This window comes from Phalangium opilio, unplaced genomic scaffold (assembly GCF_054372755.1).
Source record: "Phalangium opilio isolate 3A_F unplaced genomic scaffold, DU_Popi_V2 ptg000002l_1, whole genome shotgun sequence".
Classification (NCBI taxonomy): Eukaryota; Metazoa; Arthropoda; class Arachnida; order Opiliones; family Phalangiidae; genus Phalangium; species Phalangium opilio.
The window spans coordinates 11642327-11668823 of NW_028324144.1; the positions used below are offsets into that span (position 1 = coordinate 11642327).

A 26497-nucleotide genomic window follows, 5' to 3' on the forward strand; every position below is an offset into this window, starting at 1 on the left:
AATGCATTGGTAATATCGGTACTTAAACCTCGTCCATGGGTTAGCCCTCCAGTTGTTTTCATTGCGCGCATAAGATCTTGCTCGATTACCATATCAGTCCAGGTTCCAGACCAAAACGATTCCGTCCGACGGGTGGTGAACATCCCTTGCTCAGAAAATCTAAGGTAGTCTTCCTCGGACATAGAACGTCTCAGTTTTTCCATTTGGTTCAGATATATTAGTGAAGATTTTGCGTAATTGAGATGACCGCTTGAAAAAAATAGGGAATCATTTTGACGATACAGTTAAGGTGTAGTTCCCAGTTTCCACTTCTCTCTGCGTGAATAAAAGCTTGGCAAATTTTGTCATATCCCAAAACGTTTTCCATAACTTGGCTGTTCTTCCAGCATCAGCGCACTTCGCCATTTCCTTGTGGAACCTGGTATGGACGTCTGCTAGAATTTCATTTTCAACATTGTCGTTAGTGGGATCTTTATAAATGAATTCGAGCTCTTCGAGTGGCATATCTTCCAATCCGCATCTATTTAAAATCATTATAGACAAAGCTTGCTGGGCTAGAAAATTGGCTCTTTTTAGGGCTCTTTGAGTACGCATGACCACTAAGCATATGAACTACTGTTTTTGGCATAAACTGTTTGACAAAGCTCTTCAAGACCACTGGAATCCATTATATAACCAATTGACCCCAAGAAGGACATCACTGTGTGAAAGCCTCCCAAGCGTACAATTACTCTTGAATCAGGATCTTCGTTTCCAACTGATGCTATTATCTCCGCAAGGAACCAGCGGCCGTATTCTGCAGAAAAGTTAAGCTCCTCCATCTGCCCTTGGCTCGCTGGTTGGACCGTCATCCATTGCCCTTGGCCTTTTAATTGGCTACGTCAACCGATGACGTTACATGCCTTGGCTCAGTGATTGGAGGTTCAACCGGCAAAAATAAGCCTTTGAATTCAGTTCAGTTTGAGTTTCAAGTTGAACCAAATTTCGGTGTAAGGTCAGTGTACAGCGAGGGGGCCGTCGCTTGTTCAAATCTCGTACACAGCTCGTACAAATCATCCAAATCAAGCAAATCAGCCAAATCACCACGAAATCAATGAAATCGATTTCAAATCAACCAAATCATGCAAACCTACCGAATCATTCAAATCTACCAAATCATTCAAATCATCTAAATCAATGAAATCCATTTCAAATCAGCGAAATCACCGCAAAATCAATTTCAAATCAACCAAATCATTCAAATCAACCAAATCATCCAAGTCTTATAATCCGTTTCAAATCTTTAAATCCGTTTGAAATCATCTAAATCTTCAAATCCGTTTCAAATCATCCAAATCTTCAAACCCGTTTTAATATCAACCAAATCTTCAAACCCGTTTCAAATCAACCAAATCTTCAAATCCGTTTCAAATCATCTAAATCTTCAAACCAGTTTCAAATCAACCAAATCTTCAAATCCGTTTCAAATCAACCAAATCTTCAAATCCGTTTCAAATAAACGAATCTTGGTTTCAATCAACATGGTCACCCTTTTCCAATTATGACGCCCCTTACCACCCCCGGGGTTAATGGGTTCGCGGCACGCAAAGATTCAGTGACGTGTCGTAAAAATATATATATGTCTCTGTATTTTTAACTTGCATACTTTACTGCTTTAGTCAGTTGAATTCATTTCATATACCAATTTTATGGGGTTTCGCATTATATATATATACATATATATGCGCCCCTGTATTGTGAGCGTTGGTGAGAGACATAGAACATGTGGCGACATCTATGTAGGCGTCTTATGTTCTTTTCTGTTTTTTATGTTTTGGTTTTAGTTTGGGTTATAGAATATCAGAGTAGCGTCAACTCGATTGATTAATTAACAATAACAGTGTGATCATGTCAAATGAGCAAGAGGGCAAAGACAATGTCATGTTTCAGCAAAAATTTAAAGAATTGCCTCTTCAATTGCGGAAGTGTTTGGAATTAACTGGATGTTCGGACAAAAACGCCTTGAAATCCATAACAAACTTAAAAGAAATCGAAGATTTCCTTAAAAGGAAATCGACTCTTTTCTTTAGGCTTGCTAAACATGATGCAGAAATAGCGTATGGTCTTTTCGCGTGTGAACCTGAAAGTTTCGAGTTTTTGCCTGGCCATAAGAGTCTTTTGCAATCTTTCATAAATGATTTAAAACACCCACTTCATGCGAAAAGGAAAATGCGACCAAGTGAAGATTATAGTAGTGAAACTCTCGTCATGGATACTACTGAAAGTCATCCTAAAAAGCGTAAAACAACCGAGGTAGTGCCTTTATTCCGTGAAATAAGCAAGCAAGTGATTAAGAACATGAGTAATTGGTGTGCTCGAATCGCGAAAGAACCACACTTGAAGAACCTTAAGGTAAACGAACAATTTACGCTTAGTATGGGAAAAAATTCACCAAAGAGGTAGATATGTCTGCCGTGTGGGAAATCGATAACACTGTCAATGTGTAATGGAAGTGCAGTTTTATCAAACTATACAAGACACGCAATGATATGTCAAAAATTAAAATGGATAGGCCGGAGCAGTCCAATTCAGCAAAGAGTGGAATCATTTTTCAATATCGCTGGTTCGCGCGCAAGAAATTCCAGAATCGGAAAAGGAAGTCAATTTTGGGATGGACAGGGTCACGGAGTCTTCGGCTGAAGACACCAGGCCCGCGCATAATGGAAAGAATACGCACGAACCTATTGCAGAGTAATTACCTTAAACACTTATCTCGACAATTACAGCGTAACTAAATTTTAAAATTTACGGCAACCTTGTGCTTCATATAGCGTTTAAAAAATCTTAATTACCAAATAATACTTTGGTTTAATTACAAGTTTTGCCGTTAGTAAATAGTTCTCAATGTGTATAAGCAATAAATATTACCGAAAATACTTTTGAATTCGTTTACTAATACTTAGATTATTACATTATCTCAGGCTTGATGAAATACCTTCTCGCGCATCTAGCTCAAACTTTTACCCCAATAAATGGTCAAGAACCGAAAGAAATAAGCGCAAGCTTCACGAGGCTGCCCAGGATTGTAAAACAATTCTTTCTTACCTTACCTCAAGTGATCAAGACCAGGTATTAATGCTACTTCGGGAAAACAACTCCTTGAGAGCAGAACTGGATCGGTTGGACCTCATTTAGGAGACACTTTAAACAAAAACAGTTCACTTCAAAAAGACGAGAATAGTGGAATTAAACCAATGTTACGAAGTCTATACGATAATAGTGTACAAAACTCCCAAAAAAAGTCACCAAGACACTCGGATTCGGTCAAAAAGTTTCCAAATTTGATTTTCATTTGGTCTGGAAAGTTGTCCTATGAATTCTTGTCGACAAATTTGGGTTTAGCCTTGCCAAGCGTAAGACAGGTGGAAAGATATGTAGCATCCACAGACAAAGCTGAGGAGGGAAAAATTCGCTTAGATGGTTTGGAAAAACACCTTGAAACGTTCGGGAAAAAGCCCTTTTTCAGGGCTCCCATCTGGTCTCTAAAATACCTAAAAGTCTCTACTTTTTGGGTAGGTCTCTAAACCACCCTAAAATCGCCATTTGGTCTCTAAACCACCCTATTTTCAAAAATTCCCGTTTTTAATATTCCATCTAAAAATTTTTGCAACAGTAAAACTATTCTCACTCCGATCCACAGGGAATTATTAAACGCTATAACCTTTACAAATGACCTTGGCAATATCTCGCCAATTTGAACTATGTGTTTCCGGTTTTTCTCATTGGCTGGTGGAACTGTGTTTAGAAAGTAAATTCGTCTTGGCTCGGAGAGGTTTATTTTGGTTTTTCAACTTTTTTTGTGATACTTCCGTACAAATAAAGATCTAATTTTGATTTTGAATTGGTCTCTATTTGGTTCCTATTTGCAAGAATTTGGTCCTTATTTTACCCTATTTTTACCGTGAAAGGTCTCTTTTTTCACTATTATTTTAAGAAATTTCTGTGGGAGCCCTGCTTTTTGGTTAACTTTTCTGAAGACGCGACTAGGTGTACCGCTAAGGTCTCATATGATTCCACTACAAACCAGTGTGTAGGATTTGTACCACCCTTATACCATAATGGACTTCCTCTTATACAACAGTTTCCTTTGACAAAGCGGAGTCTTTCATGCGCTCTAAAAAGAAGTCAGAGTTAGTTCACACAATTATGGTACAGAGCCTTACTAGCGGTACTCCTCCATACGCTTTGCTGATATTTGGAACTGACAATAAATACACCAAGGGTACAATCCAAACTCGTTGGAAACATTTAATTGATTTGCTTAAACAAAGGGAAATATTTGTAATGGCCGTGGGCTCCGACGGTGACCCTAAGTATCTTCAAACAATGAGCGATAGTTTAAAGGCTAACGGTATCTTCAAACAAGTCAACCATTTAATAAAGAATGCTTTTAACAATTCTGGACAACCTTTTAAAGAGGAGATGCTGTGTTTCCAGGGTCCAATACATGTAGGCGCTAAATTTCGAACGAGACTACTTCAACACAGTATCCTACTTCCAATGGGACGCTTGAAATGCAGTAGAGGCCACTTGTCAATTTTGCTTGAAACTGAATCAAAATTTGACTATAAATTGAGAGCAAGTGATTTAGAATTGAAATATCGACAAAATTTTGCCGCTGCCCAGAGAATTTGTTCCAATTCTGTTGTTGAAATTTTGAAATAGAACGTTGAATGTCTTGGAACTGCAGTTTATTTGCAAATGATGCAGTACAGTGTTGAGCCCTTCCTGGACAAAGAAATGGATCCCTCCGAGAGAATTCGAAAAGTCTGGTGCGCAGTTTATTTCTTTCGAGGATGGAAGCTTTGGCTTTCACGACAAAAGGAGTATTCGGTTCAAGAAAACTTCATTTCTCGAAATCTTCATATATGTCTTGAAATTAATGCTCATTGCCTTCTAATGATGTCAATTTACTTGAAAAATTCAAACAAAAAAGAAGCCTTTTTGCCCACATTACTTGGAAGCCAACAATGCGAAGGATTTTTTCGAGCTTGTCGTAGCATGACGAGTGTTTTTTCAAACGTCAAATATTTTTCTGTTCAGGAGCTTGCGTATCGCTTGAGACGACTCGATATACAAATGGAACTCTCAACTAGCACGGAAACCGACAAATTAAAAGTTATTCGACACAAAAAGAAGGTTTGCACTGAAGAAAGTAACATCAATGAACTGCCAGACTTCGTAGATTTGTCAATGATAATTTCCGAAAGTCAAGTTCAGGCGTTAGAGTCTCTAACGCAACCTTAGACGAGCTTATCTATTCCGAATTCGAATCTAATTCAGCTTCAGTTGACTATAAATCTGGCGATCTAATTGTTATTAGTTATTGTAGGATAGGTCGAATAATAATAATAATACGTTTCTAAACCATATAAAGAGTTGTTTTTAATAACATAAAGAGGACAAGTCAAGTGACTAAACAAAAAAGGTTTTACATGTAATAGTTTGTAGAGATGGCGCTACTGGCGCTACATAGTAGCTAGGAACCTTAAACCCGCGAAGTTTTGACACGATGCATATCAATGCCTAACACCCCTCCTGGATCAACGATCCCCATGCATTGTAAATGTTCGTTTGCTCTTGGGCTAGGCAAAATCTTCGTCATCTAATCCGCTAGATTTCTTTCTGTTGGCACATACTTCAATTTGATATCTTGGTTTTCTACGAGATCGCGAATGTAGAATAGCTTCAAATCGATATGTTTAGATCTATCCGAGGTCGTTGGATTTTCCGCTAGTTTCATGGTGCCTTGGTTATCAAGATTTACCTCCATAACATTTTGAAGTAAATCGTTTTGTCCTAGTTCATTTAACAGATTTCTTATCCATATGCATTCCTTGGCACATTCGCTTAACGCAACGAATTCCGCTTCGACCGTGCTCAAGGCAGTGCATTTTTTCTTGCGACTGGCCCAGCTTACTACCACTCCGCCTAGGATAAACGAATAACCAGAAAACGATCGTCTGTCCACAACGTCCGAACCCCAGTCAGCATCCGTAAAAATGTTCATCGGCTTGTTTGTCTTACGAAATACTAAAGCGTAATCTTTCGTTCCAGCTAAGTACCTTAGTACATGCTTCACGCCTGTCCAGTGCTCTTCTGTGGGTTCTTTACTAATTTGACTCATGTATGTCGCGGCAAACGCTAAATCTGGCCTCGTATGCGTCGCCAGATAAAGTAAACTTCCATCTGCTCGTCTGTACATAGTGGCTTTTTCTTCATTTAGTTCTTCTCCTTTTTCACAAACTCTGTATTTTGTCCCTAAGCTTAATGGATTTGACATGCTCTTTGCGTTCTCTAGTCCCATTTCCTTGAGGAGTTCCTCCGTATACAGTGCCTGATCCATTACAATAACATCTTCAGTTCTTCTAATTCTCATCGAGAGAATATGTTTTGCTTCTCCAAGATCTTTAACGTCCAACTGCTTGTTTAAGGAACTGTAAAGCCATTCAAGTTCTAATTCATTGCCATATCCAACAACGTCGTCAACGTAGGTAGTAACGATAATATCACGTTTAGGAATGTAGTAAACACACGGATCCGCCTGAGCTCTGTTGAATCCCATGTTTTTCAAAACTTTGTCGAGATGTCTATTCCACTGTCGTCCCGACTGATGCAGCCCATAGATGCTTTTCTGCAACTTCCAGACATAATGGCTTGACTCCATTTCCGAATCTGTAGGTAAGTTCGGGAAAGAGTGCCGAAGTTCTTCAGTTAAATGTTTGAAGTGATCCGGAATCTCCATAAATATCTCTTCATCGAGATCAGCAAAGAGATACGCCGCAGTTATATCGAAATGTCTAATTTTCCAGTTTCGCTCAGCAGTGATTCCAAATAAAATTCTTGTAGTTTTCGCTTGAACCACTGGTGCATACGTTTTGTCATAATCTAAGCCAGGCTTCTGTGTATTTCCAAGAGCGACTAATCTTGCTCGGTATCGAGCTAAAAGTCCGTCTTCATTATACTTTGTTTTGAAAATCCATTTTGACTTGACTGGTTTTCGATCTTTTGGTCTAGGGACAAATCCAAATGTGCTATTTTTCATTAGATTTCCCGCTTCTTCGAGCATAGCCGATTTCCACTCTTTGGCGTCCTTTGAATTTAGGGCTTCCCATCTTGTAGTAGGATCGATTCGTTTTTCAACTTTGACAGTGTGATTACTGGTATGTTCTTCATCCATGACATAATCTTGAGTCCACTTTGGCGGTATTACCTGTCTTCCCGATCGTGTTCGAGTCTCGCGTTGTAAGTGTCTCTGTTCGTCGTTATCAAGTTGGTCTTGATTTGGTGCTTCTGCTTCGGCTCTTGCTTCTGGCTGTCCTTGATTTTCTACCTCAGCTCTTGCTTGTGGCTGTTCTTGGTTTTCTACCTCGGCTCTTTCTGGTAGCCTTTCTTGATCTGGTACTTCATCTTGAAACGGGATTGTTACTTCTAAATCAGACCACAAACTGTTTTCGGGGTTTTGTTCAGTATGTGTGGCTTCAGCACGTTCTATTTTCATTGGGAATATAGTTTCTTCAAATTGAACGTCTCTACTGATGAACACTTCATCAGTATTAGAGTTCCATAGCTTGTACGCTTTTGCGTGTGTATCATATCCAATCATAATGCAAGCGATTCCCTTAGGTGATAGTTTGGAAGCTCTTTTGTTATTTACTGCCCATGCTCGGCATCCGAATATTCTGATGTGGCTAATGTTTATAGCCTTTCCTTTCCACAATTCCAAAGGCGTTTTCCCTTTGTTTGCCTCCGTCGGGCATCGATTGCGTATGTAGGCAGCAACTGTCACTGCATCAGCCCAAAAATGTGTTGGCAAACCCGACTGCAAAAGAAGACATCTTGCTGAATCCAGTAGGGTTTGATTTGGCCGTTCGGCAATTCCGTTTTGTTGAGGGGTTCCAGGAATTGTTAATTGTCTGTCTATTCCCAGTCTTGATAATTCCGCTTTGAATGAGTTACTCATGTACTCGCCCCCGTTATCACTCCGTAACATGACGATTCTTTTGTCCTGGTAATTCTCTACTTTTCTTCGAAATATATCGAATTTCTCTTCCACTTCGTTTTTGCGTTTCATCACATACACTTCAGTATACCTTGAATAATCATCAATAAATGTCACAAAGTATTTATTCCCTCCTTTTGACACGGGGTTAATTGGGCCAACAACATCTGTGTGAATCAGTCTCAGAGGATAGTCTTCCCTTGAAATACTCTTTTTGGGAAACGGTTTGCTTCTCAACTTTCCTTCTAAGCAAACATCGCATTTCTTGTCATTTCTATTTGATTCGTGTACTTCTATGCTTATTGTATCTGCTCTGGCCAACTGTTCTACTGTAGCGAAATGTAAATGTCCGAGTCTTTGATGCCATAATTCTTTACTATTTGATATCGCTTTGTTTACTGATTTCTCTATTTCTCGCTCTGTATTCGGTACTTCTTGTAAATAATACAGTTTTCCTTTCCTTTTACCTTCAGCTATGATCTTTCCTTGTTTCTTAATAAGTAGGTTTTCATTCTGCAATGTGATGTCGATTCCCTTTTCAGTTATTTGACTAGCAGACAACAAATTTCCCCTTAATTCGGGTACGTAAAGGGAGTTCCGACAGCGTAATTTCCACATCTCCTTTACCCATTGAAATAAGTTGTCCTCCACCTGCTACGTAAACAAGAGATTCTTCTTCTTGGAAAGTGATAAACTTGTCCATGCATGACGTCATATGGTCAGTGGCGCCGCTGTCAATGACCCATAACATTTCTTTGCACGCGTTCAATTGCCTTGTCACAGCTAACGCTTCATATCGAGCTTGACATGCTCGTTTCTTACTTTTTTCAGTATTTATGGCGCACGCAGCTTCTTGTTTCTTATAATGCGGCATAGGTTCTTCTTTGTCGCAATTCCGTCCAATATGCCCGAATTCTTGACATTTATTACAGCGCAAGTTAGCGTGTACTTTATCTTCCTCTTTCGATTCATACTGTCCAGATTTTGTTTCATTGGTCTATAATTTGCAGGGCCGGATTAACCACTAGGCAAGTTAGGCAATTGCCTAGGGCCCGGATATCTGAGGGGCCCGTAATCAGCCAGTTTTTAAAAATTGATATAATTAAAATCCAAAAAAAATATATATATATTCCCCCCTCTCTCTCTGCTGAAACATAACGTCACTGACACCATGGAAATGCCAGGTGAGTTGTAACGGCAGCCTAATGTTCAAAAACCCGTTACCCAAAACATTGTGGCGACTTATAAACATTAAAGTGGCAATTTATAAAGGAATAAAGAAAAAGACGATAAAAAACTTAAAAATTCAATGGAAATGTATCTTCAGAAGTGGCTATCCTCGGAGGATGAAATTTCATTTTGAATTCGTGTTGTTACTGACAGTCATTAAACACTGGAGTTGCATTTTATGATTCCTTGATAAGCTCTATTCACGGTGTTCGTGATAATTTGAAAAATTTTAAATAATGGCTCAGCTCACAAAAAAGATAATTAACAAAATAACGAAAAAAGGGAAAAAAATACGAAAACGGTTCTTTGATGAAGGTGCAGGAAAGAACAAGGCGACCCAAGGGTTGGACTCGTAATAGTAGCCACATCGTACTATACTTGACAGGCGTACATAAATATTTTAGTGAATAGCCCCTCGAGGCGCTAACTTAACTCTTTTAAAATGATTACTTTAATTTTTTACTTCTGTTATAGTTATAATTGTATGACACGAACGGAAAACGTGAGTACCCGCATGATGCGCATCCTTTAACAGTGGTTAAATGAAATACCCGTAAATGCCCATTAAAAGAAGTACAGAGAATGAGAGTGAATAGCCGCTCGATGCCCTAAAAAATTATAACCCTTAATCCTTACTTCAATAAATTTACTTACGTTATAATTGTAATATTCGGGGCTACAAGCTAGTACTTTCTTTTAAAATTGTTCTAGATTTGTGAAGAAATACATGTAACTCCTAATAATAAACATCTCCTTTAGACCATTCTAAATATAACGTCAGAATATACTTCGTTTTTCTTTTTAAAAATTCCCTTGATTTCTTTGAATTTTGAAATAGGGAGCGGGATTGAAAGGGTGAAACCCTCATTGTTGACGGGTGACAGGAATTTTAAAGGGAGTATTAAACCTTCCATTTTAATTAAGGTAACACCATAATCCTCTATCTCGCTTTAAATATGTAGAGCAATCGTAAAACACAATTCAAAGTGCTTAACCTAACTGGTACAATTAAATGCAATGCTTAAAGTTACTATTATAAACCCCATCCTCTTAAAATACACGAACGTAAAAATCACATCACCATAATTCTGTCCCATTCACTCTCCCTTAAATGACGAACGAAAAATTCTATACTGCCAAACGCGCTACTATTTCACGTCTACTGGTACTGGTACTAGTACGAGTACAACAGGGCAGGCCAAACAAAGAGCCTTATCGTAGATGTACATCATACAATGTAGCTAAAAACGATGATAAGTGGACGGGACGCTTTCAAAATAAAAGTGTTTTACGTCTTATGTGACAATCTTATGACAAATACTTAAAAACGATCCGAAGTTAACAAGGTCACTGATGAAAAGTTCAAACCTATTTTAAACTTTAATGCCCCCGATGAAACGTTCTCTGGAGGTTTCCAAGAATTGGCAGAAATGTATTGCAATGATTTAAATATTGAAAACAAACTGCTACAATTCAAACATTTCGTGAAGAATGAAGAAAGCAAAAACCCAGAATTATTACATTCCTTTATTCGTAACAATAATATTATTTCAACTTTTCAAACTTAGAAATTATTTTGTGAATTTACTTGTGTTTGCCAATTAGCAATGCAATTGGCGAAAGATCCTTTTCAGCTCTAAAATGAGTGAAAAACTAATTCAGAACCACAGTAGCCCAAGAAAAATTAAGTTCTTTATCTTTGATATATATATATTGAAAAGGATTTACTAAACGACTTCATAGACTATGAAGAGATAATTGATAAATTTCTTTAGCTTGAAAGAAATTTAACTATCGAGTTAAAAAAGAAATTAAATATTCTGTTAAGTGTTAAGCAAATTAAAAATATGTCTCTCTATTATCTTAAACTGTGGTCTGTTGGGGGTAGGGTTCGAAAATTACGGTAATTTTGGAAAATGGTAAATTACGCGGTAATTTACCGCGTAAATTACCGTTCATGGTAATTTACGAAAATTCAAAAATAAATTATATTGATCGTTTCTAAGCTAAATATTGAAAAATACCACTTGAACATAGCTATACCTTTCAAAGCATAGTGTCGTACATTATTTAAATACCGAGTTTTGAGGTTTGCAGTTCACATATTACTTTTGAACAGCTACATCCACTTTCTTCTTCTTACCCATTTTTTGAATTATTGCTATTTCACGTTTTTAGAACAAAATTCTAGAGATGGGCCGATACCAGTTTAAACCTATATATCGGTACCGATACAGATATTGGTATCGGCCCATCTCTACAAAATTCTAACAACTACAGGGTTTCCAGCTGACGCAAAGGAACTCGACGACAAGAATAGACCAGAAAATAAAATTTCATTTCCTTAATCAAATTTTTTCCACGCTTACTGTTCGATTTCTATGACTCATGTCTCATGAAAAGAAATAAGTGTGCATGCGCGGCTAGAGCAAAATATGGAGCTTTTAGACCATTTTCCAAGAGAAAGACATGAGAATTCGGTGGTAAATTACCATCGTGGTAATTTACGACGGTAAATTACCACGGTAATTACCAGGGTAATTACCGTTTTCGTAATTTACCCGGGAAAATCGTAAATTACAGTTACCCTGGTAAATTACCGTGTAAATTACGATGGTAATTTACCGATTTAGAACCCTAGTTGGGGGGCCCGGAACTAAGGCCTTGCCTAGGGCCCGAAAAATTGTTAATCCGGCCCTGATAATTTGACCTACTTCTTCCTCTGTAATATGAACCTCTGTATCCTCTATTCCAACCTTGTGTTGCTAAGGCTTGTGGGCTCTCAAAATCTTTGCCACTTGATTCGTGATACTTTGTTTTGTTAACTTCAATACGTCGTTCTTCTTCAATCAATTTTGGCTTTAGAGTCTTCATATTTAAGTCCATTTTGTCATTCGGTAAGCTTCTAGCCAGAAATTCGTACTCTTTTGGCAAACCCAAAATCGCAAAACCCGCTAACATGACTTCTTGAAACTGAAAACCTGAGTTTTTCACCTGGTGATACAGTGAATTTCTTCTCGTAAGAGAGTCTCCGATTGACTATTCAGTTTTCTTTTCAGTATTGACAAATTCCTTCAATAAAAGTAATCCATGCATTGTATCGTAACTAGTGTGAATGCTTGATAGTGTGTCCCACACTTCCTTAGCCGTTCCACATTCCGATATATCATCTAGGCTTTCATCGTTGACAATCAAATATAGTATGGACTTAGCTTTGTTATCACGTGCATTCTGAGCATCTGTTATATCTTCCTCCTCTTCATATCCAGGGTCGATAGCTTCCCAACACCCTTTTGTTTCCAACAAGCCTTGGGCTCGCATATACCAATGTCTATAGTTCTTGGAGTTTAACTTTTCTATTTTGTACTCATCTCCCATGTTTGCTTGTTGTTGATATATTCAAAATTTGACGTATGGCTCCGAGTGCGAACCTTGTTTCGTTCTACTCTAGCCGACTCCGAGTGCGAACCTTTGTTTCGTTCTACTCTAGCCTTGGCTCCAGTGAGGTCATATTATTTTCAACGAAATTCCTACGCGCTTCTCTCCTAGGGAGTATTTACTTTAATTTTTCGATACTTTAGCGCAGTGGAAGCGTGCTGGGCCCATAACCTGTTATTAGTTATTGTAGGATAGGTCGAATAATAATAATACGTTTCTTAACCATATAAAGAGTTGTTTTTAATAACATAAAGAGGACAAGTCAAGTGACTAAACAAAAAAGGTTTTACATGTAATAGTTTGTAGAGATGGCGCTACTGGCGCTACATAGTAGTTAGGAAGCTTAAACCCGCGAAGTTTTGACACGATGCATATCAATGCCTAACACTAATAGCAAATGACAAAAGCTTTCATACTCTTACCGAAATCGAATCAAACGAGCAAGTTAACGAACCAGAACCTGAAGATCTAATTTTAATAAATAGCGTAAGCTCTACTCAAAGTGCTTATTTTGATGGCGACCTGTCTTCCAAAAGTCCTTTTGTAAAATACACAAGAAATGGGTCTACCACGATTATTAAAAAACCACGGCACTGTGGTTACTGCACGAGCCCGATAGGCTGTTCAACGATCGGTCCATAAGGGTTCGTTGCCCTTCGGTCAGAAATGATCATAACTATGCAGAATCAAAAGACTGTGGTATACGCAAAATATCCTCAATCAATGTGGGCGATTTTTGCGCATTTTCCTTAAAAGGCGAATATTATTTAGGCCGGGTGCTACAGTTTTCCTATTTGCAAGGAAAGTCTAAATTTGACCGTACTTACTGTAGCGCGTACGTTAACATAAAACCTCCCCCTAAAAGGTCAGTCGGTGTTCTGTGTAACTGGTTTGTTTTAACAGATAAATCGGACAGATGCCTTTTTAAATTATCAGTTAAAACGTCATTTATGGACTCCAAAAATTATATATGTACTGTCTCGCGCAACCTCTTGGAATTCACCAATGAAGGCATTTCTATTCCAGTAGAAGTCTTAACACTAGTCAAAGAATTGCAGTGAGTTGAACTTCACGGTCATCATTGGTCATGAGGTGTTACATTCTTTTTCAAATTCAAATAGAAATGTGTATTTTAATATTGAAATGTTTTAATTTACTCTCCCTTGATATTCCTAAGTACTGAGAATTAGTCGTGTAACGATTAGATGAAAAGTTAAAATAATTGAAATTTGTCATACCACATGAATTTGTTAAAGTCAATAATCTAAATAAAATCTAAGATAGATTAAAACAACCCCATATGTTTCGGAACATTGATTTTCATTCATATAATAACTATAAGTTCATCTAAGAGGATGATTAGCTTATGGAATATTTGAATCATTCAAATCGAATTGTAATTAACGAACCTTGTTAAATGAAGAAAATCATATACATAAGCAAGGCACACATATATTACTAAAACATCAATATATCAGTCAAATCCATATCGTCTTCCTAATCACATAATATTAAGAACATATGACTAAGTCATTTAAATCATCAAAGTTAACAAAATCATTTAAATCATCAAAATTAACAAAATCATTCGAATCATCATAATCAACTAAATCATTCAAATCAACTAAATCATTCAAATCAACTAAATCATTCAAATCAACTAAACCATTCAAATCAACTAAATCATTCTAATCAACTAAATCATTCAAGTCAACTAAATCATTCAAGTCAACTAAATCATTCAAATCAATTAAATCATTCAAATCAATTAAATCATTCAAGTCAACTAAATCATTCAAATCAATTAAATCATTCAAATCAATTAAATCATTCAAATCAACTAAATCAAACAAATCAACTAAATCATACAAATCAACCAAATCAAACAAATTATCCAAATCCCTACCAAATCCATGAAATCGATTTCAAATAATCCAAATCAACTAAATCATCCAAATCTTTCAAATCATCCAAATCAACTAAATCTTGCAAATCTCTACCAAATCAACTGAATCATTCAAATCTCTACCAAATCAACTAAATCATTCAAATCTCTACCAAATCAACTAAATCATTCAAATCTCTACCAAATCAACTAAATCATTCAAATCTCTACCAAATCAACTAAATCATTCAAATCTCTACCAAATCAACTAAATCATTCAAATCTCTACCAAATCAGAGTTACCTAAAGAAATAGTTATGTCAGAGCTAACCGAAGAAATGGTTATTTTATGCCTTTGGCAGTATAAAATTTTTCTTTCGTCAATGAAGGGAGGGAGAGTGAACGTGAGAGAATTGTGGTGAGGTGATATTTTTCGTTCGTGTATTTTAAAAGGATGGGGATTATAATAGTATGTTTAAGCATTGCATTTAATTGTACAGGTAAGGTTAAGCTTTGTGAATTGTGGTTTACGTTTGCTCGACGATGGTCCTATATTTTTCTGGGTGGCAGAAGACAAGTTCCCGTAATAGCAACCGCGATTCCATAAAACAGTGGTGTTGTTCAAAACTGCTTTTTTCGTAATAGCGATGCTCTTTTGGGACAATTCTTAACCCTTACCTATTAAGTAGAACAAGATGATCATAAACTAACCTAACCTTATCTGACCTAATACTATTCGGTTCAAGCTAGTCTTTTTGTACAAGCATTTGAGTAGTAACAATAAGAATAACTTTGTAGAAAATATCCGATAGCTGCTTAAATGTCATGATTATTTTTCTTTTTGCTAATTTTGACTCAAAAGTTTTCATGTTGGTAATTTACTAACTAGGAGTTCAATAAAAATCAAAAAAATCAAATAAATCAATAAAAATCAAAGAAATCAACAACCCTGCTTCTCGGTTGTACTGCTGTAAAGCGAGGAACACACATGCGTAAAAGTTCGACAGAAACGTAAACTGAAACGTAAACGTACAAACAACTTCGACGTAAACGTACTAGAATAGAGAGTTGAAATTGTCTCAACTTTTTCCGTCGTATAACATTTTACGCTAAGCTCCAGCCAATCAGATGCTCGGATCCGTACGATTTTTTTGGCAAAAATGGCAGAGAAAAAAAGCAGATCGTAGAAGAGCGCTGATTTGGGGCAATTTTAGGGAAGGTTAGAAGTTTTCCATATCTTTTTGACAAGTTTTTTTTTATTTTAATGATATGATTTTCGAACAAACCATTGGTCTGGAAATCCCTTCATAGATAAAGCCTAGATGATGGTGTCGCCCCATATCACCCAATCTCATTTGTCCCAATCAGAAGAATTTAACCCAAATCATGTATTCCTGATTCACCCAAATGTATTTCTCCCAATTCCCGTTTGCCACAAAAGGCGATAACACAGGAATTTGGCACTAATAACATACCCGTTTTATTAATTCGTATTTTCCATTAAAAAAGCAATATTTTAAAATTATTATATAAGAGACTGTTGATCAGTGTAATTTATTAAATATGGAAGTCGAATGGCTGAAAACTTCGAATGGAAAATATGCCCCGTAATTCTGAGGTTAGGTTAGGTCTGGTTTGGTTAGGTTAGGTTAGGTTAGGTTAGGTTGGGTTGGGTTAGGTTAGGGTAGGGTAGGGTAGGGTAGGGTAGGTTAGGTTAGGTTAGGTTAGGTTAGGTTAAGTTAGGCTAGGTTAGATTAGGTTAGGTTAGGTTAGGTCAGGTTAGGTTAGGCTAGGTTAGGTTAGGTTAGGCTAGGCTAGGTTAGGTTAGGGTAGGTTAGGTTAGGGTAGGTTAGGGTAGGTAAGGCTAAGTTAGGTTAGGTTAGTAATATTTTATAAATCATTTAACTATGGTACGCCTTTTCCAAAATATTGATGTTTAGCTTCATTTACTTCTCAAATAATAAGTTAATTGGGATAGGCGATCTGGGAATTGGGTTGAATGGGAATTGGGTGTTTTTAATTGGGTGAAATGGGGGGTAACCTCGATGATTATTATTATTATTGATCACGTGATTTTTGAGCTACATAATATTCCTCAGTTTCCTCTCCCTATTATAAATTCTCTCTGCCCTGATTGATATCGTTATGCAGACTTTCAATTTCCCTCCAAAATATTTTTCTCTTATATTTCCCTGGCCTTATAGGTCCATTTTCAATTTCTCTGACTTTTCCGGCTATTCCAGGTAGTGCACGAGCCCTAGCGAACCTTTTTTAATCGTGGACTTTAGTTTCACGTGTTCTTAAATAGCATTTTCCAATTTCCTAAATAATGTTTTGTTTTTCTGTGTTTTATGAATGTAGAGCCATTAATCTAGTTGAAAATGGTCTCATGACACGTGATATTGAAAGGAGTTACGAAAACTATCATCGTTGCCTCCAAAATATGGATGAAGAGGGAGTTATCCAAATCCAACTTGGCCATGTGTTTGGCATCTTTATTTTTTACTTTAGTGGACTGTTCTGCGCGTGTGTTTTCTTTGTGGAAATAGAATGTCAAAGAAAATTGTTGCGAAACGGTCGCTGTAATTAAAAAAATCCGATCAGGGATTTTCTTCTTATACCAAATCCGAATCAAAATCTCTATGCCCCATATATATCAGTTTTTTGCAAAAATTCCAATCATAACCAAACTTAATTTCAAATTGCAACAGCCATATTAATGCATGTATTCTGTATAAAGCAACGGCTTTTTTGTATACAAATTTGTCTTGGAAAATGCTCCACCCCAAAACATCCCAATCCACAAACTTTCAACCGATTATACTGATGTATATAAATTAGTTCATTACATCCATTGAAAGAACTGTACATTTTTAGATTAAGTCAGTGGATTTCTTGGAAAACGGCGAAGTGAAAACTTAGCTAATATCATGCAAGTTTAATAAAATATCAGTCGGTATAGTTAAAGGAAAAGTTCAGATAAGATAAAATTATACCTTAAAAGAACGGTGTTTTTCTAAATATAAATGGAAAAATATATAAAAATAAATCAACTCTTATTCTACAAGTCAAAAAGCATTTTATCAAAGGAAAGCTTCAGTTAACATAACATTATACCTTTAATAGAACGGTCTTTTGCTAAATATAAAAGGAAATAGCTTGAATAAAAAATTAAATGATCTGTTATTACAAAATAATTAACATTTAATTAGTCTTAAAAACGAGAACTACTGCGCCACCCACCATTGCTTTAGTGGCGTCTGCTAAATCGAACCATTTACCCATACGGGATTGCTCGAATTCTCACAGGGCAAGGTAGGTAAGGGTTTATTTATTATGATGGCGGCGGATTGGAAAAATCTTTCTTAGTACGCGCCTACTACTTATGAGTAACGCTCGTGCAAATTTTCAGCCTTTTTGAATTGCGCGCAGACTGTAGCACTACGGTCTATGAAAGTATTGATTGAGATTAAATATACAAAGGTATGTTTCATGTACTTGAACTAATATAGCTGACCGTGTTTAACAGTTTTGTTTCTTTTATAACCTTTAAAATTATAGCTAACATTTAGCATAAGAAATTATTGATTGGCTGTTCTAGGTAGGGCAAGTAAAGGTTTAATTCTATTACTAAATTAGATTGTTTTTCCTTATTACACTTTTTCAAGATTGCGCGGGAGTTTTTCTTCTCCTGAGTACACATATATAATTATTTCCGGGAAAATAAGGTAACGCGTTCTTGATTTCTATACGGCTAGTTTTTAGTGAAATTGTTCCAGTGAATTCTTCTTTACCATTTAGTTTCAATGAACAAACTAGTTCTTTCATTTTCTAAAGTTAAACGTTGAGTCATTGAAGAAATGTCGAAATTATTTTCTAAAAACAAATTGGTTTAATTTAGTTAAATTTGTCTTTGCTGAGCTTGGGTGTTTATGGGAATTCTGAAATGTTTTGGGACAGTTGGCCACAATATACCATGTAGTATAACCTAAAACATGAATTGAGGTAAATTCTTTCTTTGAGGTTATAGATTCACAGAATAATCTAGTGATTTCCTTTCTTTTGGGGATAAAACTTAGTGAAAATAGACCAGCTTAAAGGATTTCTTATCTTTCAAGGATCATCAAAAATCTAGGATTAATAATCTAGCAGAGAAATTAATTTGTGTTTGAGAACGTGTCATGATGGTTTTGATCGTTCGTTATATCTTGTGAAATGTTTTCGGTAAAAGCTACAGTAAAAATAGAATTATTCACGCTTTCAATCTATGAGTCAAATTATTCACGCTTTCAATCTATGAGTCAAGTCTGAACACGCGTAGGAAGTCACTAACATCCGTCTGAAAAGAATAATAATTTTGTACCGTTCAACTAAAATGGGTTTGTCAACATTACCAATCATCAATCATACGCTTCTTGCTGCAGTGGGCAAGGTAAGCTCTTAATTAAATATATTTGAAATTAATTGCACTTAGTTATTAATGACTTGATCTTCAAACTACCTACGCATCGAACGATATATCCCCATAAGTTTCCCGATAACCAGGGCTGGAAGGTTTTCTCCAGGGTTAAAAGCGTCCTGGGAAAAAAAAATCCCAGTGGCGAACTGGTATTTAACTATTCCTTTCAAAAAGAAAGACATGGCGCGTTTTATCGTTTTAGACTTAGTTTTGGAATCTTTTTAGTTTAATTTTGGATAAATGTATCTCTACTATAAATGAGTAAGGAGCGCGTCACTTGGGGTATATTTTTTGATTATTATTGAAATTAACTGTCAATCAATTAATTTTAATTTTAAAAAACCTCTCATTATAGTTAATAGTAATTCAACAAGCTTGGAACATACATAGGATGCCTCATATCTGTGTTGTAAGACAGTTTTGAAAGAGTGGGAAAAGCGCGAACCCTGTTAATAACATGTAGTCTAGCTTTGGTTATAAACCTTGAGGAGTTATTGTAATAAAATGCTGGTGATATCATACGTCTGAAAATAATTTTGTTCAAATAGTGGACACCATGGATTTCCTACAAGAAAAATTAAAATGGTGAAATATTTGCTATACAAGGAGCAATGGTATATCTTTTGGAATATTTTGCGAAAAGACTAAAAATAGGGTATGTTTTTTTTAAATAACCAGGGATGGATTTAATTTTAGAAGTAGGAATGGAGAACAGAGTAATCTGGGTGCGCGCCATAGTCCCGGCCCCTTTCCACGGGACGGGGGGGGGGGTATGAAAGAAGAGATGGGTCATAAGGACAGAGGTAAAATGGAATTACGTATTTTTCGCCGTACCCGTCAGCAACGTCATAAAAACGAAGTTTAAGTGAGCCAATAAGATAATTTGAACTTTTCGTTAGGTGTTGGAGGGAGGGGCTCTATACTGGGCTATGAGTGGGACTGAAGTAAATACTAACCGTTCTCCATTCCTACTTTTAAAATTAAATCTATCCCTGAAATAACTAACGCCTTGAAAACTTAAAATTTCCCCATAACAATATAAAAAGCGAAAACAAATATTTCAATAGAGTATAATCCGATATTTTTCTAATGTTCAGCTAAACAGCAATCTATTCTATAAAATCTAAGAATTCTATGATTTTCATTACAAAAGCATATTACCCGACTCTCAATTTCCAAATTACATTATAGATTTGTTTACGTTGTGGAACCCAACGGGATGAGGGGAAACCGACTTCCAAATGATTCATTTAATGGTATGATTGGAATGGTACACAGAAATGTAAGAGCCATGTCTTCACTTGCCGAGGCAAACTTTATCCATGAAACTGACGAAGTTTAAACGCTGTCGGTCCGTTCACTATGGATTATTTTAGGTTTTCAGTCGTAGATTTCACGAGTCCTCTAAACATGAATTATTTATCAATTCTCGTGGGGAAACAAAGTCACAAGCATCCACTTTTTCCATTTTTAATAGTATTTAATGGAACGGTAAGCAACTTTTCTTAAACTGCCAAAAATGCAAGGGCAAATTTGGCAATGACCTTGTGCACTGAGATACCAAAAATAAACATGTCAGATTTGCTTCTTTTTTCAGTTCTGGCTCGTTCTATTTTTGCTATTACTCGCGTGCATCTCATTCTACGCGATGATTGGTCATAACGCAAATCCGAGGTCAACAGTAAAAAATTGCTTTATAAAGGCATTTATGGTGTTTATGGCGCCCCTGTTAAACACATGTAAGTGGTTAATTTCCGTTATTTAAATTTGACTTTTAATTCAAATTATGGTAAACATATTAAGGTTGTCTGGAGTTCGAAATGGAAGGAAAAAGACGGAGTCAACGAGTTTTAATGACCTATTGGAAATTGGGTTCACGATTCATATGTTTGGCGCTCTCGGCTGTCTTGCTTTCCGCTATAATCGTCACTAAACCAGGAGATTTCATTAAAACATTTAATTATAATGTTTTTATATCTGAGTTTGGCTCTATTTTAAAATCATTAAAACTAATTGAACGAACGGAAAAGTTCAGGTAACATAACAATAGCCTTTAAATAACGGGCTTTTTCTAAATACAAAATGAAAAAAAATGATATCTTATTATAAAATAGTTAGGAATTAATTAGTCTTAAAAACGAGGACTACTGCGCAGCCATTGCTTTAGTGACGTCTGCTAGCCAAAGCCCCTGAATTCTCATAGGATGGGTGAGGTACGGGCTAGAGGTTTGGTTTACCTTAAAACTCCGTTCCTTTAAAGTATCATTTTTCGTTACCTAAACTTTTTCTTTAATTCTTTAAAACAAGAGTATGGCTACGCAAGTGGTCAAGGAGAGGAGGATAAACTTTTTACTTGTTGATCTATACCACTGTAATAAATTTCCGTTTATGCAGTTTAGCAACATACCAGAAGTTAAAAGAATTTGGCGAAAAATTCAAAAAAATCCAGCGGAATCACTCTTGCCATATGAAGTTCTCTTATCGAATGACACGATATCAAAGGTGTTAAGACGAAAAGATTACTTTGAAGATTATACTCTATTCATCTGGAACCAAGATTCTGCATGAGCGATTTAATAGAAAGCAGCCTCGTGGATTTCACTTCACGCCTCTTAGCGATTTTACGACATTCACTGCTCTTATTTACAATAAATTCTTACCTTCAGACATGAAAGAAACGTTAACATATTTGTGAGTATATTTAAGGGAAGTTTGAAATTGGTAAATGGTAATTGGAAGATACCTGAAGATAAAGTGTATCAGACAACACATTTTCTGGTCACCCTGACTTTCAATTTCCCTGCAAAATATTTTCCCTGATATTTCCCTGACCTGATTGGTCCATTTTCAATTTCCGTGACTTTTCCAGCTATTCCAGGTAGTGCACGAACCCTAGCGAACTTTTTTAAGTCGTGGACTTTAGTTTCACGTGTTCTTAAATAGCATTTTCTAATTTCCTAAATAAGGTTTTTCTATGTTTTATGGATGTAGAGCCATTAATCTAGTTGAAAATGGTCTCGTGCCACGTGCTGTTGAAAGGAGTTCGGAAAACGATCACGGTTGCCTCCAAAATCTGGATGAAGAGGGAGTTATCCAAATCGAACTTGATAATGTGTTCGGCATCTTTATTTTTTACTTTAGTGGACTGTTCTGCGCGTGCACCTTTTTTATTGTGGAAATAGAATGTAAAAAAAATTGTTGCGAAACGGTCGCTGTAATTATAAAAATCCGATCAGGAATTTTCTTCTAATACTCAATCAGAAGTTTCATCAAAATCTCTATGCCCCATGTATGTCAATTTCTTGTAAAATTTTGAATCCTTGCAAATGCTTATACTACGCAATTAAAACCAATTTGGCTTATCGATTAAATTTAATTTCAAATTGCGATACTTATATTAATATATATTTTCTGGTCCTTTGTGGGTTTGAAAGAGTCTTAAGAATTGTGTTTAAAAAGGCAGTTTTTTGAAGAATTGCGCATAGCAAACGCGTTTCTGTATAATGGAATACTAACCCTATTTTGGCCCAAAATAGCAACGGCCTCTTTAGCCACATCGTAGTATACGATGAGGCTCTTAGTTTGACCCGAGCCGTCGTCGTAGTAGTAGTAGTAGTGGCCGGGGTTGTCGCTTCGTTATCGTTAGATTTTAGCTTAAAAGGAATTCGATAGTTCCTCAAACCACCCATAGGGGTAACTGAGCTTGATTAGAGATTTTATTTTAATTACAATATTTTTTGGTCGTAGCCGGGATTCGAACCCGGGACGCTCACGCAGCAGCAAGACGCTTTACCACCATACCACGAAGGCTTGACAATACAAGCGAGTTTTCTTCCTTTAATTTATCTCTAAAGGGTCGGGAATGAGGGAGGGCCCTATTTATTTCTGGGGTCGGATACTTATGTATTTTTGGGGTCGGATACTTTTGAATTTGTGTCTTTTGGTCTTTATATTTCTTTTTTTTTTAATTTGTGTCTTTTGGTCTTTATATTTCTTTTCTTTTTATTTATGTGCTAATTAAATAGATAACAATGGGCAAATTTTTGGAACGGGAGAGTGCTGTATCTTTCGGGTCGAATACTTCTGAATTTGTATCTTTCGGGTCGGATACTTCTGAATTTGTATCTTTCGGGTCGGATACTTCTGAATTTGTATCTTTCGGGTCGGATACTTCTGAATTTGTATCTTTCGGGTCGGATACTTCTGAATTTGTATCTTTCGGGTCGGATACTTCTGAATTTGTATCTTTCGGGTCGGATACTTCTGATTTTGTTTCTTTCGGGTCGGATACTTCTGAATTTGTATCTTTCGGGTCGGATACTTCTGAATTTGTATCTTTGGGGTCGGATACTTCTGAATTTGTATCTTTGGGGTCGGATACTTCTGAATTTGTATCTTTGGGGTCGGATACTTCTGAATTTGTATCTTTCGGGTCGTATACTCCACCAGACTTCATTAAAGTGAAAGTGGCGACTTTAATTCTTAAAATAACCATTAATAATCTAAATCTTTTAAAGCTAAATGGAAAGAAAGGTATTGCTTGTTATATTTCCCCATCCCGCGGGCGCCGCCCTTGACTGGCTGAGTCCCGCTCTGCCTCTACCGGTATTACGGCTTATAGGTAGTTAACATGCGATGACACTACCCTGCCTCTATTTTTATTATGGCTTTTGGGCAAGTTAACATGGGATCACACTACTATATGTCTTTCATTTTCGTTAGCTTTTCGCCAAAAATGAAATCATTGTGAGAGTTGGGCTTATCTAAAGTATTCTCTAAGTTTTTTGAAAACTAAATGGAAATAAAAGGTATGGCTTGTTATATTTCCCCATCCCGCTGGCGCCGGTACGGTCTTGACTGCCTGAGGCTCCGCTCTGCCTCTGCCTGTATTACGGCTTATAGGTAGTTAACATGCGATGAAACTACCCTGCCTCTACCTTTATTATGGCTTTTGGGCAAGTTAACATGAGATAAGGTTTCCTTGAGTTGGTATGTTAACCATTTCGTGCTTTTTACGCTGGGAGTTTTCTTAAATCCTCTTCATTTCTCGACTGAAATTTCAATGTCGAGGTGTGTATTTTTCTGTCGGTGAATATTTTTGTGTGTAAAAACGAGAGTTAAGTTACACCGTAAAGTTTTTCTACCTTTTAAAGTGAAAGACTGGCTTAGTGGTTTGTTAATCTGTGAAATATTGGTACAGTGTTTTGTTAATCTGTGAAATATTGGTACAGTGTTTTGTTAATCTGTGAAATATTTCACAGATTAACAAACCACTAAGCCAGTCTTTCACTATAAAAGGTAGAGTTAAGTTACACCGTAAAGTTTTTCTACCTTTTAAAGTGAAAGACTGGCTTAGTGGTTTGTTAATCTGTGAAATATTGGTACAGTGTTTTGTTAATCTGTGAAATATTGGTACAGCGTTTGGTTAATCTGTGAAATATTGGTACAGTGTTTGGTTAATCTGTGAAATATTGGTACAGTGTTTGGTTAATCTGTGAAATATTGGTACAGTGTTTTGTTAATCTGTGAAATATTGGTACAGTGTTTGGTTAATCTGTGAAATATTGGTACAGTGTTTGGTTAATCTGTGAAATATTGGTACAGTGTTTGGTTAATCTGTGAAATATTGGTACAGTGTTTGGTAAATCTGTGAAATATTGGCACAGTGTTTGGTTAATCTGTGAAAGACTGGCACAGTGTTTTGGTTAATCTGTGAAAGACTGGCACAGTGTTTTGGTTAATCTGTGAAAGACGCACAGTGTTTTGGTTAATCTGTGAAAGACTCACAGTGTTTTGGTACCGATTTTGGTTAATCTGTGAAAGACTGGTACAGTGTTTGGTTAATCTGTGAAAGACTGGTACAGTGTTTGGTTAATCTGTGACAGATTGGTACAGTGTTTGGTTAATCTGTGAAAGACTGGTACAGTGTTTGGTTAATCTTGGAAGATTTCAAGTAGGATATTTCACTTTTTTATTTCTTATATATCCCATATTCGAAAATAGTTCTTTGTCATAAGCTCATAAAGAAGAATGTCTGGTAGCGAAAAAGGGGACGATGTAGATGATGGTGAGAGAAGTAAGAAGGACAAAGTTAGTGATAAAAAGGGGAGAAATATTGTGGATCCTGAGGTTCGAGCAAAACTAAATGCTAGGCGCAGAGAACTATATAAAATTAAGCGGGAAAAAGAGAAAAATGCCAAAGCAGATGGGCAAGGCCTAGGAGCGGAAACAATTGCGAATGCAGAGGGTAAAGCTAAATTAAATGCTAGACGCAGAGAATTATATAAAATTAAGCGAGAAAAAGAGACGATTGCCAAAGCCGAGGGAGGGCAAGACCCAAAAAGTAACGAGGGAGGGCAAAATGCAAAAAATAGAGAGAGAACTAGAATTTATATGGCGGAGCGAAGGCTAGAACTCGATTTCCGGGAAAAAGACAAAGCCTACGAATCTGAAACAAGGCAAGAGGAAGGAAATAGGAAGAGGTATACAGCTTATATGGATAAGCGAAGGGAAGACCCTCAATTTCTTGAAAAGAAGAGGGCTAAGGTGGCGGAGCGAAGGGAAGACCCTGAACTTCGTGAGAAGGAGAGGGCCAGTATGGTGGAGCGAAGGCAAGACCCTGAATTTCGGGAGAAGGAGAGGGCCAATATGTCGGAACGAAGGGAAGACTCTGAATTTCGGGAGGAGAGGGCCAATATGGCGGAACGAAGGGAAGACCCTGAATTTCGGGAGAAGGAGAGGGCCAATATGGCGGAACGAAGGGAAGACCCTCAATTTCGGGAGAAGGAGAGGGCCAATATGGCGGAACGTAGGAAAGACCCTGAATTTCGGGAGGAGAGGACCAATATGGCGGAACGTAGGGAAGACCCTGAATTTCTGGAGAAGGAGAGGGCCAATAAGGCGGAACGTAGGGATGACCCTGAATTTCGTCATAATGAAAATTTCGCTACCTGCTTTAGGAGGGCTATTAAAAAGGATGACCAATTATATCAAGAATTTTTACCTCTCCGAGTGACGTATGTCACGGAGAGGTATTACACCGGCCGTGTCTGTCTGTCTGTCTGTCTGTCTGTCTGTCTGTCAGACCCCACGTGACCGCGTTCACAGTTTGCGTATCGGAGCAAACAAATACCCGATTTCCGGAACGCGTTCGCGGTTCACGGAAATTTGGCCATTCATCTACCAACACCAGTCTTTACTAACTGGCTTCTAAGGACCACAATCTGCTAGTCTTTGTCCATCCCACATGGACACTAGTCTGTACTTGCAAGCTTCCAAGCGCAACCATCTTCTCTTCTTCGTCAATTTCACCTTGACACCAGCTTCTATGCACCACCATCTTCTGTTCTTCGTCAATTCCACATTGACACCAGCTTCTATGCACCACCATCTTCTGTTCTTCGTCAATTCCACATTGACACCAGCTTCTATGCACCACCATTTT

General features: G+C 37.0%; 3 protein-coding genes and 1 long non-coding RNA gene across 6 annotated transcripts; all 4 read left to right on the forward strand.

The window, feature by feature from the left end:
* Window positions 1–3028: 3028 nt before the first annotated feature.
* Window positions 3029–3880, forward strand: LOC149719778 (uncharacterized). The gene is made up of 2 exons (XR_016375311.1): window positions 3029–3551; window positions 3653–3880. It is a non-coding gene; the product is annotated as an uncharacterized LOC149719778 (long non-coding RNA).
* A 266-nt stretch (window positions 3881–4146) lies between these two features.
* On the forward strand, window positions 4147–10046 carry LOC149719779 (uncharacterized). Of its 2 annotated transcripts, none has more exons than XM_089854632.1 (2): window positions 4147–9225; window positions 9314–10046. In XM_089854632.1, the coding sequence occupies exon 1, from the start codon at window positions 4147–4149 to the stop codon at window positions 4702–4704; it is 558 nt and encodes a 185-aa protein (XP_089710758.1). In that variant the 3' UTR covers window positions 4705–9225; window positions 9314–10046. The 2 variants fall into 2 exon arrangements, with proteins under 2 accessions (XP_089710758.1, XP_089710715.1); XM_089854589.1 differs by having other exon boundaries at window positions 4147–6720; window positions 9052–10046.
* A 6554-nt stretch (window positions 10047–16600) lies between these two features.
* LOC149719780 (uncharacterized) lies at window positions 16601–21253 on the forward strand. Of its 2 annotated transcripts, XM_089854750.1 has the most exons (5): window positions 16601–19708; window positions 20245–20335; window positions 20430–20544; window positions 20651–20792; window positions 20857–21232. In XM_089854750.1, coding segments are annotated over exons 2-5 (495 nt in total). In that variant the 5' UTR covers window positions 16601–19708; window positions 20245–20333; the 3' UTR covers window positions 21093–21232. The 2 variants fall into 2 exon arrangements, with proteins under 2 accessions (XP_089710876.1, XP_089710822.1); XM_089854696.1 differs by lacking the exons at window positions 16601–19708; window positions 20245–20335 and having other exon boundaries at window positions 20404–20544; window positions 20857–21088; window positions 21168–21253.
* A 2836-nt stretch (window positions 21254–24089) lies between these two features.
* Window positions 24090–26181, forward strand: LOC149719781 (uncharacterized). Its single transcript, XM_089855227.1, has 2 exons — window positions 24090–25006; window positions 25071–26181. The coding sequence occupies exon 2, from the start codon at window positions 25084–25086 to the stop codon at window positions 26146–26148; it is 1065 nt and encodes a 354-aa protein (XP_089711353.1). The 5' UTR covers window positions 24090–25006; window positions 25071–25083; the 3' UTR covers window positions 26149–26181.
* The last annotated feature ends 316 nt before the right edge of the window (window positions 26182–26497 follow it).